The sequence below is a fragment of the Melanostigma gelatinosum genome, assembly GCF_949748355.1.
Source record: "Melanostigma gelatinosum genome assembly, chromosome: 9".
In the NCBI taxonomy this organism is placed as follows: Eukaryota; Metazoa; Chordata; class Actinopteri; order Perciformes; family Zoarcidae; genus Melanostigma; species Melanostigma gelatinosum.
The window spans coordinates 315001-331371 of NC_136642.1; the positions used below are offsets into that span (position 1 = coordinate 315001).

General features: G+C 45.1%; 1 protein-coding gene across 2 annotated transcripts in view; it reads left to right on the forward strand.

Annotated features, from left to right (window-relative positions):
- Positions 1-16371, forward strand: part of LOC306782447 (collagen alpha-6(VI) chain-like) — a 55948-nt gene that overhangs the window by 23313 nt on the left and 16264 nt on the right. For both annotated transcript variants that reach the window (XM_079275809.1, XM_079275810.1), the window contains exons 21-33: positions 1653-1706; positions 1922-1957; positions 2040-2102; positions 3043-3105; positions 5245-5307; positions 6470-6532; positions 6612-6662; positions 7016-7051; positions 7209-7271; positions 7362-7424; positions 7509-7544; positions 7794-7830; positions 7988-7999. In XM_079275809.1, coding sequence (XP_079131935.1) covers positions 1653-1706; positions 1922-1957; positions 2040-2102; positions 3043-3105; positions 5245-5307; positions 6470-6532; positions 6612-6662; positions 7016-7051; positions 7209-7271; positions 7362-7424; positions 7509-7544; positions 7794-7830; positions 7988-7999 — 640 coding nt within the window. The remainder of the gene's footprint in view (positions 1-1652; positions 1707-1921; positions 1958-2039; positions 2103-3042; positions 3106-5244; positions 5308-6469; positions 6533-6611; positions 6663-7015; positions 7052-7208; positions 7272-7361; positions 7425-7508; positions 7545-7793; positions 7831-7987; positions 8000-16371) is intronic.

Below are 16371 nucleotides of genomic sequence, written 5' to 3' on the forward strand. Positions count from 1 at the left end.
TCTTGTTTCAGGATGCTTTCTCAAGGCTTTCAAGACTGCCAGAGTCACCCCCCTTCTGAAGAAAACATCATTTGACCCCTCTGATGTCAAGAACTTCAGACCAGTTTCTCTTCTATCCAAAACACTTGAACATTCTGTCTTTAATCAACTGTCTTCCTATCTCCAAAAGAACAGCCTCTTGGACCCCCACCAGTCCGGGTTCAAAGTGGGTCACTGGACTGAGACAGCCCTCCTTGCGGTGACGGAGTCGCTTCACGCAGCGAGAGCTAACTCTCTCTCCTCGTCCTGATTCTCCTGGACCTGTCTGTGACGTTTGACACTGTGAACCACCAGATCCTCCTCTCCACCCTCGAGGGGATGACGTCTCAGGCTCTGCACTCTCCCTGTTTGCATCCTACCTGACGGGTCGATCCTACCAGCTGACATGGAGGGGGGCCGTGTCGGAACCACACATGCTGACTACGGGGGTTCCGCAAGGCTCAGTCCTGGGCCCCCTTCTCTTCTCCCTCTACACAACATCTCTGGGTTCTGTTATTCGCTCGCATGACTTCTCTTACCATTGTTATGCCGATGACACCCAGCTGGTCTTGTCATTTCTCCCGGTGACACTCGAGTGGAGGCATCGCTGCGTGCTTGGCTGACATCTCGAAGTGGATGATGACACACCACCTGAAGCTCAACCTGGACAAAACCGAGCTACTGTTCCTCCCGGGGAAGGGTTACCCGCACAGAGACCCGTCCATCACCATTGATGATACCGTGGTGACGCCAACTCAGACTGTGAGGAACCTGGGTGTGAGCCTGGACGACCAACTGTCGTTCTCAGCCAACATTGCATCGGTTACACGCTGCTGCAGATTCCTGCTCTACAGCATCAGGAGGATTCACTTCCTCACTGAGGAGACGGTGCAGGTGATCATCCAGGCTCTGGTCATCTCCCGCCTGGACTACTGCAGCTCACTACTTGCCGGAGCTCCTGCGTCGGCCATCAGACCTCTGGAGCTTGTCCAGAAAGCTGCAGCTCGCCTGGTGTTCAATCGCCCCAAGTTCTCCCACAACTTCCCTTCTCCGTTCTCTCCACTGGCTCCTGTAAGAGCATCCAGTGTGAGACTCTGGTGCTAGCCTACAGGGCAGTGAAAGGAACAGCTCCTTCATATCTCCAGGCCGTGGTCAAGCCCTACACCCCCACCCGACCTCTTCTCTCTGCTGCCTCGGGGCGATCGGTCGCCCCGTCGCTCAGAGGTCCCTGCGGCCGATCGACCCGGTCGCGTCTGTTTCCTGTCCTGACCCCTCAGTGGTGGAATGAACTCCCCACTGACCTCAGGACAGCAGAGTCACTGCTCATCTTTCATCAGGCTGAAGACTCACCTCTTCAAGAAGGCCTACCTGAGCCTTCACTCACCACTTACTGTATCCATACTAGCTTATTGCACTTATTGTATTCATATTAGTTTGTTTCTGTACTTTTGCTCTGGTTTATGCTCTTAGATGCTTGTTAAGAAAAGGAGATGTACTTATGACGTCTGGTGACGAGTAGTTCTCTTGAATACCGATGTTGAATACACTTACTGTAAATCGCTTTGGAACAAAAAGCGTCTGCTAAATGATTGTTATGTAATGTGATGTTCTAAAGTGTATTCTTCCTCACACAGGGATTATCTGGACTGGACGGGGGGGCAGGTGGCGATGGAGGCCTCGGGAACCCGGTGAGATTTCTGACCTCCATTCTGTCATATCATCACTGTACGTTTTACTGATAATACTTCTCTTCTTGTACTCAGGTAAAGTTTTGAAACCATTTGGAATGCGTTTAGGTTCTCAGTCTATATGTGAATCAGAACGTGTTGGTTCTCTGTCTGTGTGAATCAGAACAATCTAAATTTAAATGTCCTCAGATGACAGAGTGTTTTCTGCTGTGCAGGGTCCAGATGGGAGGAGAGGCTCTCTGGGGCAGAAGGTAGGAGAGGAACTCAACAACACCGGACTCTGATGCAAAGCTTTAAATATCCATTACACATTGAAATACTGTCTGTCGACAGGGGCTACCTGGAGACCCGGGGGATCCAGGACTTCAGGGCAGCCCAGGTGCTTCTGGTCCTCAGGTGAGTGATCATACAACAGCTGCCAACATGAAGCTGATTAACAGGTCACAGGAACAGCTGCTCTCTCCTCTGGATCATCTCATCCATACCACGTTAGGTACTTTAACATGCTTTACTACATGCAGGTGAACACACCAGGACTAGCACCAGCACCAGCAAAAGCACCAAAACCAACAAAAGCATCAACACCAGCACCAGCAAAAGCATTACAGAGCATTTCTATTGCCTCCACATGGGTCAGCGAGGGTTCGGGTAGGTGAGACTTGGGAGTCTTGGCACACGGACAGACTTCCGGAGAAATTCAGTGGAGCTGTTTAGTGAAATGGAAACCATGTGGGAATCTTGCACAAGGAGAAAAGGAAACGCTGTGAACCTTCTTTCTGTCACACATGAAAACTTCTTCTCTCCTTCAATGAAAACTCTTCTCACAGATTAAAATAGCATCATTCAGATTGCAGATGTTTTATTAACATGAAGTTCTGTGGAGCTGTTTAGTGAAATGGAAACCATGTGGGAATCTTGCACAAGTTGCAGAAACATAGAGGAAACTTTCTTCTTTTTTTTGGGGGGGGGGGATTACAGAGTCCAGTACATTTGCAAGTGTATGTACACTGATTTGTGGGCAGGAATATAGTTTGTTTCGACTTCAAAACCTGCTCTTATATCTGCACATCGGAGCATTTCTATTGCCTCCACATGGGTCAGCGAGGGTTCGGGTAGGTGAGACTTGGGAGTCTTGGCACACGGACAGACTTCCGGAGAAATTCAGTGGAGCTGTTTAGTGAAATGGAAACCATGTGGGAATCTTGCACAAGGAGAAAAGGAAATGCTGTGAACCTTCTTTCTGTCACACAGATAAAAATGACAGATATGAACATATCAATAAGACGTCCCAGTTGTTTCTTCAAGTGTCCTCAAGCAGTCCATGTTGTCTCTGCAGGGAAGCAGAGGAACAAACGATGATCGTGGACCAAAAGGACTCTCTGGCCTTGCTGGACCTCAGGTCGGTGCATCACCTCATCATCGTCCTCCTGTATTTGTCCAACTCAATTTAGTGTGGTTGTGTTCAAAACCAAATCAGGACTGTGGATTAGTTGTTTTACAATGACGCTGATTTAGGAAACGATCGGTACGATGAAAAGTCTCTCAAAGTGCACCAGGACTTCAGGGCCATTTCACACCTTCTGGTTTGATCCGAACCAGAATCACAGCTGGTGGACCGAGAGTCATAAAACAAAAAACACTTAAATTATTCAAAGATGAGAGAGAGACGTTAATGTCCTGGACAGGAAGTAGGTGGTGACCGCCGTCGTCCTGTCTTCGCCTACTTCCTGTCTTCATCTACTTCCTGTCTTTAACACATACGTCCGGTCTTCATCACCTACTTCCTGTCTTCACCTACTTCCTGTCTTCATCTACTTCCTGTCCTCATCACCTACTTCCAGTCTTCGGATGCTTCTCAAGTCTCTTAATTGTCGTTTCCTCGCTCCTCGATCCTCGCTTGAACCGGAAGTTGTTTCTGCACGGCCATATTGATGGCCGTCCCAAAGCTCTATGTAGCTCTGAGGATGGAGGATGGAGGATGGAGGATGGAGGATGGAGCTCGGAGGAGCCGTGAGCGAGGACCCACGAGAACAGACTTCCAGGAAGTCTTTTACCGGCCGACACGCCCCCTCATTGTTCATCTGTCATGTGATTGGACGCTGCAGCCGATCGGACTGACTGACTGAGTTTAACACCAGAGTGAAGACAGATCACAGAATAAACTCAAGCTTTATATTTGATTCGGCTTCTGATTCAACATCTGGTTTAAATAAATGTTCATTGTAGTCTGAACAACAAAAGGACCACAAACAACTTTCTACATTTATTAGAAAGATTTGTGTTTTCATGATCTGATGTTTCCCTCAATAACTTTATTATGAATTCAATTAAAGTCAGAGAGAGCTGAGAGACGAAATATATATATAATTATATATATATATATATATATATATATATATATATATTATTATATATATATGTACTTAAGAGAACACGTTTTACATCATTCCTGAGTGTTTGATGAGTTTTATCATTTAATAGAAACAATAATCATATTCTGGGTTATTTAATAATGACGTCACAGTCACAATTTCAAAACGTACTGATGCAAATAATTCATAAATAAGACGATCGCATTCCGCCGGTAGAAATGGATCCTGAGCTTATAAACAGAACACAGTTTAACAGACTACAGAGAGAAACACTCTACAGTGGTGATCACTGTGTGTCTTTATTAGTTATTAGTATTATTAGTTCCTGTTATTAAGTACAGTGATCATGTGAAGACACTAACTTATCTAAAGTCTCTCCAGCTGTTAAAGCGACTGACAGCTGATCCAGCTGTGATCAGCTGATCCTCCGTCATCAGAAACAGACGTCGCTTCACGTGACGCTTCAGAGGAAAGGACGTCTCATGTCTCTTAAAACATATTTCCTCGTTCCTCTCTCCTTGCATGGTTTCCTCCATGCATCCCTGGTGGGAGGGACTAGGATGCAAGGAAAGGACCCAAGTGAGGGAAACGGGGCTGCAGTTAAGAGACTTGAGATGTACCCTTCATCACCTACTTCCTGTCTTCATCACCTACTTCCTGTCTTCACCTACGTCCTGTCTTTATCACCTACTTCCTGTCAAACTTTTCTTTAATTTGAGGCAGATTGTTTTTTTACCTCAATACATTCTATCATGTTATATTTTTTTACTTTTCTTTTTTCACTTGATTTTTCTTTCGTCACTTATATAATAATCACAAGTTCCAACTGCCAATTATTATTATTTGGCAGCATGACCTCATGATGGATCTGTTTGTTATGCACAGAGCCGACGTCATCATTCATGAGCAGAGTGAAAATGATTCATTAAAATACACGAGGTTCAGTTATTAGCTCATATAATTCTTTGATTTGGTCGTATTTGGTCTCACCTAAAGCTGAATAACAAACTCAAATGTACCTGATGACTGTTTGTCGTCAGTTTAAAGGTCTCAACAAGCTTCAAAGATAGTTCTGTATATCGTGTTTAAAGGTCAACGTGTTTTTATACCTGGTCTGAATCTTTAATGTCAGTCCTGGACTCTGGACTCTGTTGGTCTTCCTGCAGGGTGGACCAGGACCAGCTGGAGACCCGGGATTAGCCGGACGTCGTGGAGCTAACGGACAGAAGGTGCGCGGCATCATTTCCTTCTGCCTCATCTGATGAATCAACAAACGCACCACATTAAGACGAGTCCGGCTGTGATAGCTCTGGTTGTATTGGCCTGTTGTCACGGATACCCGATGATCATCCAATCAGAATCAGCTTTATTTGTCCGAGGCTACGTGCACATACGAGATATCTTCAACACTTTCTAGCTCTTCCTCGGGAGCTCCGATACGTTCACAGGCCAGACGAGGTATCGAATCCCTCCAGCTTGTTCTGGGTCTACCTTGGGACCTCTTTTTAGATTTGGACGTGTCCGTTAAACCTCTAAAGGGAGCCGTCTAGGAGGATCCTGATCCGATGTTGAACCACCTCAGCTGGTCCCTTTAACATGAAGGATCAGGGTCTCTAGTCCTCTCTCCTCTCCCTTTCTCTGAGGCTTAGATTCCCTACGGAGGAAGATCATTTCAGCGATGCACTTCCTCTGCCTAGTCTGCCGGAAATGAACAGAAGAAGAAGAAATGAAAACCAAACAGACCCTGGGTCAGTTCTTTGGCGTGTCCCAAATGTTGAGACATTGGTTACATTTCTCTGTAGCCTTTCCAAAATGTTCAGACGTCGTGGACAAAGCCAGTGAATGAGGACGAGGCTCACGGTTCGGTACGCATGACGAACCGAATACGTTTGAATAAAAAATAAATAAATCTTTTTTTTTTTTTTTTTTAAACCTTTATTTAACCAGGTAGTCCCATTGAGATGAAAAATCTCTTTTGCAAGATGTAAGTAACAATACAAGATGTAAGCAAGATGTAAGTAACAATACTACATCACATTAAGGAGCAGTTTTTGTTTTTTATGCTGATGTGTTGCTAAGAAGACACCCCAGAAGATGGGTCACTCAGGTATAGTTGCATCATTGTTCAAAGTCAAAGAATAACTTCATGATGTTAGTTGTGATGAATAAATATATTTTAAAATCAAGTACATTTCTCTGCATTTATAGTTTTCTACTGAACCGAAACGTACCGAACCGTGGCTCCACTGTATCGTACCCAACCGTGCATTCTGTGAACCGTTACACCCCTAGTCATGAACCAAAATGTTGGACACATTAACATGTTGACCAGATAATGGAGTCAGAAGGATCACCTAAATTACTCCATTGTTGTTGTTGTTGTTGTTAAAGGGCCAACCAGGAGAGCCGGGTGTGAAGGGAGCTCCTGGATCACGGGGGCCCAGAGGAATGGCGGTAAGGAGCTGATTATCGTTGTGAATACTGTGAGTTTATAGTTCAATCGGTGAGTCTGACCATGTTTCCCGCATCTCAGGGTCAAGACGGAAAAGACGGTTACGGACTTCGAGGACCCGAAGGAGCCAAGGTAGAGCTGGACCAACGAAACCCCAACGTGAACATGAGACCATTACGATAGAAGTCTGGTTTCATTGTGTGAATATGTCAGTTTAATACATAAAAACAGCTGGTTGGTGCCGTTAAAGCACCACAGAAGAAGAAGAGGTGTCTGCTTCGGTTTCACTTTTCCACCTCAGCCGAGAGATTTTCTTCACTATATTTTGACTTTTTCTGAAATTTCCATCATTTCTATTTCATTTTTTACAGCCATCACAAAGACGCCACTAAAACCTGACAGTAAAGTCCTATCAATATATTAAATACCTTCTGTTCTGATACAATACAAATTAATCAAACGTACTTCTTACCTTCTCTTTACAGGGAGATCCTGGTTTCCCTGGTTACCTTGGTCTACAGGTGAGTCCATCCTTTTTTCTAAGAACTGAGATCTGAATCAAACATGAAGAAGAAGAAGAAGAAGAAGAAGAAGAAGAAGAAGAAGAAGAAGAAGAAAGAAGAAGAAGAAGCTTGTTGGAGGCCAGATGGCTCAGTCCGTTTTCTCTTGTGTGTTCAGGGTGAGAACGGTCTGGAGGGACCCAAAGGCTACCCCGGGCCTAAAGGGAACCAAGGTCGAGGGGTGAGCCACAACATGCCTCTCATTTATTTCTTATTTCTGAATGTTTTTTCTTGTTCTGTGACTTTTTAATTCTGGTTGTGGTGGATCTAGGGGAACTCAGGCGGTCCGGGAGCTTCAGGCAGGCCTGGAGAACTGGGTCATCCAGGACACAAAGTCAGAGTTTTGTTTCATTCGTCATCAGAGACACGAGGCGGAAGATAACACTATGACATAATAATGATGTCATCCTTCTTTCAGGGTCCCAGAGGTCCTCCTGGAAGCAAAGGAATGACTGTAAGTCAATGATGGAATGGGAACATTTTACTTCTACCTTTACGACATTTACATACTTTTACTTCAGTCAGGTTTTGAATGCAGGACTTTCATTTGTAGTGGAGTATTTTCACAGTGTGTATTCATACTTTTACTGAAGTAAAGGATCCGAGTACTTTAACTGCTCCTGTAAGTCTGTCTTACATTCCCTCGACCTGCCAACGTTAAGGGAACATTAAATACATATTTACATATTCTGTGTTTTATCAGGATTGTCAGCTGATCAGCTACATCAGAGACAACTGTGGTGAGTGTTTCAATGTGTTTGTGATTTAGACACTTCATACTACTGACTTGAAGTTTTATGACAAGAAGTCTATCAATACTTCATCAATACTCCATAAAATCTCTTTATGTTTACTGACTCTACATGTTGACACAAATATTATTTGTCCTCCACACAGCTTGTTACCACGGTATGTATCATCTCCAGTTTGTCTGGTGAGTAGAAGAGAAAAGTCCAGTTTACTCTCCAGTCATTCACCTTTGAACCTTTTTTGGTTTAAACATCTTGGTTTTGCTTTTTTTATTTGTCGGGAACCAGAAGTGACACGAGAGGGCGGAGCTAAGTACAACAAAATGTTACCTGTAACAACTTTAGGGCTAAAATGTCATAATTAACTTTGATGAAGTGAAAACACACTGTGACACTCTGTGTCGACCTGTCAATCAGCATGCAGCCCGCCCTAAAGCATCCCCTGCTTTATGGTCTGTTTGACTCTAAATGGACCATAATGTACTAAATGAACATCATGCTGTACAGTTAGGTTTAGGGAACAACGCCAACAGTTAGGTTTAGGGAACAAAGCCAACAGTTAGGTTTAGGGAACAACACCAACAGTTAGGTTTAGGGAACAACGCCAACAGTTAGGTTTAGGGAACAACGCCAACAGTTAGGTTTAGGGAACAACGCCAACAGTTAGGTTTAGGGAACAACGCCAACAGTTAGGTTTAGGGAACAACGCCAACAGTTAGGTTTAGGGAACAACGCCAACAGTTAGGTTTAGGGAACAACGCCAACAGTTAGGTTTAGGGAACAACGCCAACAGTTAGGTTTAGGGAACAACGCCAACAGTTAGGTTTAGGGAACAACGCCAACAGTTAGGTTTAGGGAACAACGCCAACAGTTAGGTTTAGGGAACAACGCCAACAGTTAGGTTTAGGGAACAACACCAACAGTTAGGTTTAGGGAACAACACCAACAGTTAAATTTAGGGAACAACACCAACAGTTAGGTTTAGGGAACAACGCCAACAGTTACATTTAGGGAACAACACCAACAGTTAGGTTTAGGGAACAACACCAACAGTTAGGTTTAGGGAACAACACCAACAGTTAAATTTAGGGAACAACACCAACAGTTAGGTTTAGGGAACAACACCAATAGTTAGGTTTAGGGAACAACACCAATAGTTAGGTTTAGGGAACAACGCCAACAGTTAGTGTAGGAGCGGTCGGTCGATTAACGCGCATTCTCTCGTAATGTCACTTCGAAACTTTATTTTATTCGAGAACAGCATCAGAAGCATACATGGAAATGATCTTAAACAGAAAAGCCCGCTTTGTCTCCTAATGCGGTTTCGTAATGCTTAATGCGGTTGAAAAATAGTTAGCCCTTCCGCTCTCTAGTCGAACGAACACACCTGCACGTCCTCAGGTGAGGTCTACATAAAGAGTCAACGCCCCCTGACGTCATCATTGTGTCACAATCATTTTGGCAGTAACGTCCCAACAGGTTCAACAGTAAATCATAACCAGCATGGTTTGATGTACAATCAGTAGCATGACCATAATTTCCCCAAAAGTATAGAATGTACAGGTAAAACACAAATCCGAGTAATGGCTTCTACACTCCGGCCCCTAATTGACCGGTATAGGGCAATTCATACATTTATACATAGGAAGCCTATTCTTAAGAGTCCTTTGTGACAATATTCAAAACTATCACGTGTCCATGGAATTTCAAAAATAAGCCAAAAAATGTAATCCATTTAGTTTCCGCGAGTCCATTTCGCCAAACAAGTTCATAAGATTTCGGCAAAAGGTTCAACGAAGAAAAAAGTTCTTGAGAAAAGGATAAGAAAAAAGAGAGAAAAGGTTCAACTAAAGTCTCTTCAGGTGTCAAATACAAAAAAGGGCCAAGGGACTTGTCTCATCAGGTCATGTTCTGTAGAAGGCACAGCTTTGTGATGGGCCTTTCCAAGGTGCCATTTTGTGTCCTGATCTTGACTCGACGTACATGTCCTTTTTTGTCGGGGAAGATTTCCGTGATTCTGCCCATGGGCCAGGAGTTGCGTGGTGAGCTCTCATCAATGATCAGCACTATGTCTCCATGCTTTAGGTTCCTTTTAGTTTCATTCCATTTCTGCCTCTCCTGTAGCAATGGGAGGTACTCTCGTGTCCAGCGTTTCCAGAAGAGATCAGCTATATATTGGGTCTGTTTCCATCGTGATGGAGTAGAGAATCTTTTTGATTATCCGGATGAGCCACTCCCATACACCTCCATGATGAGGACCATAGGGTGGATTGAATGTCCATTTGATACCTACAGCGTGCATCGAATGCTGGATTTTGCTGAGGTCAAGGTGGGTAAATGCTTCGCGAAGCTCTCGTTCTGCCCCAACGAAATTTGTGCCGTTGTCAGAAACAATCTCCTTCACTTGGCCTCGTCTGCAGATAAAACGTCGGAGTGCAGAAATGCAGGAGTCTGTATCCATTGAGTAGGCCATCTCCAGGTGTACGGCTCTGCATGAGAGGCACGTAAACAAGGCTCCATATCTTTTTACTTTGCTGCGGCCACGCTTGACTTCTATGGGGCCAAAGTAGTACAGTCCCGTATGGGTAAAGGGTGGCAAGTCAGGTGTTATCCTGTGAAGAGGTAGGTCGGACATCCTTTGTGTCATTGCGGTGCCATGCCATCTCCTGCAGAGTACACAATCCCGTGTTATCCTTCTTGCAGCGGAATTTGCTCTAAGGTTCCAGTATTTTGTTCTGAGTTTTGCGATCATTTGATTTCTTCCACAATGACCCATTGAGGCGTGTGTGTGGTGTAGCAGTATCTTTGACAGGTGATTGTCCTTGGGCAAAATGGCAGGATGTTTGGTTTCCTCTGGCATTGCCAGCTTGCTTAGTCTGCCGCCAAGTCTCAGGATTCCCTGTTGGAGGATGGGATCTAGTCTGTAGATCCTACTGTTTCTCTTTACGGGTAAGCCCTTTTGTAGAGAGGTCACCTCATCCTGGAAGGATTGTTGTTGAACGTAGGACACAAGTGCTTGTTCGGCCTTGCTTAAATCCTCCACCGACAGCCGTGACCTAGGTGGGTCGGAGTCACTCGTTTTTTTCTTTTTTAGGTTCAATTGTCTCAGACGTTCTTTGAATTTTAAGAGCCAGGCTGATGATCGAATCAATTGGTCCCATGATGAGAAGTGCTCAATAAGACGAGTCAGTGGACTTTGAATCTGCCGTGCACTTGTAGTGAAAGCTCCAGCCACCTTCCTGACCTCCGGGTCACCGTGGGACAGTGTGGGTGGTACCCGGATCACTGGCCAGTCTGTTTCCGGTTGCATCAGAAAATTTGGACCCCTCAGCCAGTGTCCTTCTTGAAGGAACTTCTCAACTTTCATGCCTCTTGATGCATTGTCTGCAGGGTTGAGTCCAGTCTTTATGTGGCGCCATTGGCCTTTGTGTGTCAGATCCCGAATAGTGGTCACTCTGTTAGCCACGTAGGTCTGAAACCTTCTGGCGTCATTTTGGATATATTTCAATACGGCGGTGCTGTCGGTCCAGAAAACTGAGTCTCCGAGGGTTGACTCGAGCTCTCTCCTTAACATCCTGTCCATCCTAGCAGCGAGGACTGCACTGGCAAGCTCCAGTCTTGGGATTGTCACCACCTTTAAAGGTGCAACTCTTGCCTTCCCGATCACAAACACAATGTGAGGTAGTCCGTTGTTACTGGTCAGCTTCAAATAGCTGACTGTCCCGTAACCTCTTTCACTTGCATCGCAGAAGTGGTGCATCTGTGCTCTAGTAACTTCAAAATCTGGTGGCTTAAAGCATCTCTTGATTCTTAGACTGGAAATCAGGTTAAGATCTTTAAGCCACTCCTTCCATCTCTCTGTGTAAGCAGTTGGTATCGATTCATCCCATCCACAATTCAGCTTGCACAGGTCCTGCAGTATTCCTTTCCCTGTCAGCATGACTGGTGCTATGAACCCAAGAGGATCGTATACTGAGTTCAACACAGACAAAATGCTTCTGCGGGTGACCGATTGTTGTTTCGGGGTGATCGAGAAGAAGAACGTGTCTGACTCAATGTCCCATCGCATGCCAAGAGCCCTTTCTATGGGCAGTTTGTCTTTGTCGAGGTCTAGATCTTTGACCTCTTTTGCCCTCTCTTCAGCTGCTACAGAGGCAAGGACTGCTCGACTGTTACTGGTCCATTTGGTGAGTCTAAATCCACCTGTGGTGCATACTGATCTGAGCTCTTTCACCAGGCAGATTGCCTGGCTCTCGCTTCGGACAGATTTGAGGCAGTCGTCTACATAGAAGTTGTGACGAATGGTGTTGAGAACTTCAGCACTACACTTTCCTTCATTATCATCGGCTGTTCGCTTCAGTGCGAAATTGGCGCAGCTCGGGGATGAGACCGCTCCAAAGAGATGCACCGTCATCCGGTACTCTGCTAGCGGTTGGTTGGTGTCGCCGTCTGGCCACCACAGGAATCTGAGGAAGTCCACATCATGTTTAGGTATTCTTACTTGATGGAACATTCCTTCGATGTCCCCCATCACTGCTACTGGCTCCTGTCGGAATCTGAGGAGTACACCCAGCAAGGTGTTCGTAAGGTCAGGACCCTGTAGCAGCTCCTGATTCAGCGAAGTTCCTTGGAATGAGGAGGTACAGTCGAACACCACCCGGATTGTCTTTTTCCTTTTGTGGTAGACACCATGGTGAGGGATGTACCACAGTCTTCCATCTTTCCGAGGGAGCTGTTCCTCTGGCACTCCTTCTGCATGTCCTTTCCTCAAGACATCACTCATGAAGCCATTATAGTCTTTCCGAAAGGCTTCATCTTTCTGGAATCTGCGGGCAAGATTTAATACTCTTTGTTCTGCCATTTTCCTGTTGTTTGGCAGGCTGATGTTATCCTGGCGGAACGGAAGTCGTATTTCGTAGTGGCCTTCTTTCCTTTTGACTGAGTTGTTCATCACTTGTAGGAATTTCTTATCTTCAAATGAGTGTTCTTGTTTTTCATTGTAGGCCAATTCTGAGAAGTCCTGGTTATATTGGTGTATCAGGAGCTCTTCCAGCTTGGCCACTGATATTCTATTGGACGTTATCTGTGGTCGACCATGCTCATCCATAGGTGCAGTACTGCAGAGTGGTCCATTTATAGTCCAACCTAGGCTTGTTAGGACTGCGTAGGGCCCTTCCCCTTGGCTGTTGATCACTCTCAGTGGCTCCATAGCCTTTGGGACATTTGCACCGATCAATAGGCCTACCTCAGCCTTGATGGTTCTTAGTTGGACCCCCTTTAGATAAGAGCATCCTTTTATGTCCATTTCTGTAGGAATGTTCTCTTGACTGACAGGAATGGCATCTTGGGTGAAGACTTCAGGAAGCTCTATGAAGCTGTTGCCATCCAGGCTGCATACTTCCAGTCCTCTTATTGCTTGGGTTTTCACAGGCTTTTCATGACCCATTGTTCGGAGTAAGATCTCTGTTTTCTTTCCTCGGACGGACAACTGTTCCATCAGGTTTTCCGTGACAAAGGTAGCAGTGCTTCCAGGGTCTAGAAATGCATAGGTTTCTATCAAACAGCTGCCTTTATGTGCCTTTATCTTTACAGGTACCACTGCTAACTTGTAGTCTGTGGTTCTGTCCACTGTTTGGGCTGCTGATAAAACTCTAGCAATGTAATTGCTCCTGGTGTCTGAGTCATGCTTAGCTGTTGGCTTGGTACTTCCTGGAGTAAAGTTCTCTATATGCAAGACCGTGGGATGTTTCTTCTCACAGGAACGACACACGAGACGTTTCTTGCATTCTTTACTCATATGACCTTTGACCAAGCAGGCAAAACACAGTCCATTTTTCTTTAGCAGCTCAATTTTCTCCTTGTGGGGAATCTTTGCTATTATTTCACATGTTTCCATCACATGATTTCCTTTACAAAAGGCACAGGGCTTGACGAAAGCGTCCATGGCTGTACGACTGCCCTCTGGTCTGTCTGCCCCTTCCCGTGCATTAGGGTTCTTGTTGGTTTCTGTCTTGGGCACAACAGTCGTAGCAAAGCTTTTCTTGCTGCTAGCTCTCATATATGGTAAGTCTCTTTTGGATATTCTCTCATTTGTGCTTCCGGCAGGGTCCTGGATATCCCCGAAGACGGGATCTTGAATGATTCTGACCTGTTTTTCCATAAACCGAACAAGGTCATGGAATGTAGGTCTCTGCTGTGTTCTTTCAGTGATGTCACATACAGCAGACCGCCATTTCTCTCGAAGTTTAAATGGGAGTTTGAAAACAAGCCTTTTCATGTTAGATGGCGAGTCCAGCTCTGACCTGTATGGGAGGTCCTGAACTGCATTACCACAGCCTCTTAGATAGAGGGCGTAGCTATGAAGTGCCTTTCCATCATCCGTTCGTATTTGGTTCCAGTTCAAAGCCTTTTCAACGTATGCAGATATGACTTTGAAATCATCACCAAAGTGATATTTAAGCAGGCGCTTTGCTTCCTCGTAACCAGTCGTGGCGTTCATGTGAAAGCAGCTTTGAACTAGTTCCTTTGGCTGTCCAGCAGTATACTGTTCCAGGAAGTACAGTCGATCCTCGTCACTGTTGGTTTTGTCCTCGATGTTGTGCTTAAAAGCCTTCATAAATGGCCTGAAAGCGAGAGGATCGCCGTCAAACACCGGAACCTCCCTTCTTGGGAGTTTAGATTCCTTCTGCTGCATCACTAGCAGGTCCGTCAAGTCTGTCTGTCTTTGTATAATGTTTGTGAGATCGACGCTCTGAGCCATTTCACTTCTGGGAGTGGATTCGCCTCGTCTGCGTGGTCCATCAGAAACCACAGCTCTGCTTGTGTGAGGGTTTGTTGCTCTTGGTTGTTGTTCAGACGGTCTTGTGATTCCAGTTAGTGGTCGGTACCGAACGTGCATCAATCTCTGTAATGGTGTTTTAGGTATGGTTCCCATCTGTGCATACTCCAGCTGTGCTAGGCTTTCTTCCGTTTTGTCAGATTCATCTATCCGTTCTTCCCTTTCTTTTCCGGGTTCTGATGCTTCATCATTTTCAAATTCCTCCAGAGCCTTGAGCCTCGCATCAGCTGCAGCAATGTTTGCTTCCAAGTCAAGAGACTCCATTCTTAAACTTAGTTGATGCTTCTCCGTTTCCATTTTTAAACCCAGCTGGTGCATCTCCGTTTCCAGCTCATGTTTCCTTTTAAGAGCCTCAGCTCTGGCCTGCAGAACAGCTTTGTCTGCAGCTACCTTCATGCGTGCTGAAACCACAGATGAAGATTTGGACCTTTTGGAACCTTTAGAACTCCTTGAGCCAATCTGTGAGACACTGTCCCCAGCCTGCACAAGAGTCTGTGGGTCCGGCTGAGGTGTTAACCATTGATCCACTTTAGCCATAGAAGCTTCGTAATCAGCCATTTTTGGCTCATACCAGTCCAAAGTTTCATTCATTCTCACATCCTCAGGCAGCAATAACTGAACAGATTCATGAGATACTTTAAATTCATCCAGCAGTCTTAGAAATTCATTTGCAGCTTCGTTAACATCGTCAACATCAGCACCGTCTTTCATCATTGTTTTTATCTCATTCATTTTCCGTGTACAGTGTGAGAGTTTCCCTCTACGTGTTGCGCTGAGTGATTTAAACGCTTTCCTTTGTTGTGCGGCGTCCATCTCAGTAACACCGGCTTCAGTGACTGCCCGTTCACTTCCTTCTGCCATCAGTTCGTTCTTAGCCTTTAATATTCGTTTGTAGGGAATTTTTCCAAGTAATTCCGACACCTTTTGTTGGAATATTCGTTAGTTTTTCGGTTACTTCTTTATTTATTTATTTTCATGCGCACGGCCGTGCTTTGTTTCCGTTTCCGTGCAGCGCTATTGATCAGCGTCCTGCCATTTATAGTTTAAGTGGTTTCGTAATTTAAAGGCAGTTTATGGATTTATTTGTCTGCTCATCAAACATTTCCTTCGTTTCCTTTGTCACTCTAATGTTTGATCGTAACCAGGTTCGGAAAACAGCGCATCCACTCGTTTACTCACGGTACCGGTGAAATGGCGTCCTGGCCGCAGTCCAGATCAATCCAAGCGACCGTGACTCCGGGCCTCCTTCTCTCATGCCCACGTTGACTGGCGTTCTGATGAGCTATTTTTCAACTTATTGTAGGAGCGGTCGGTCGATTAACGCGCATTCTCTCGTAATGTCACTTCGAAACTTTATTTTATTCGAGAACAGCATCAGAAGCATACATGGAAATGATCTTAAACAGAAAAGCCCGCTTTGTCTCCTAATGCGGTTTCGTAATGCTTAATGCGGTTGAAAAATAGTTAGCCCTTCCGCTCTCTAGTCGAACGAACACACCTGCACGTCCTCAGGTGAGGTCTACATAAAGAGTCAACGCCCCCTGACGTCATCATTGTGTCACAATCATTTTGGCAGTAACGTCCCAACAGGTTCAACAGTAAATCATAACCAGCATGGTTTGATGTACAATCAGTAGCATGACCATAATTTCCCCAAAAGTATAGAATGTACAGGTAAAACACAAATCCGAGTA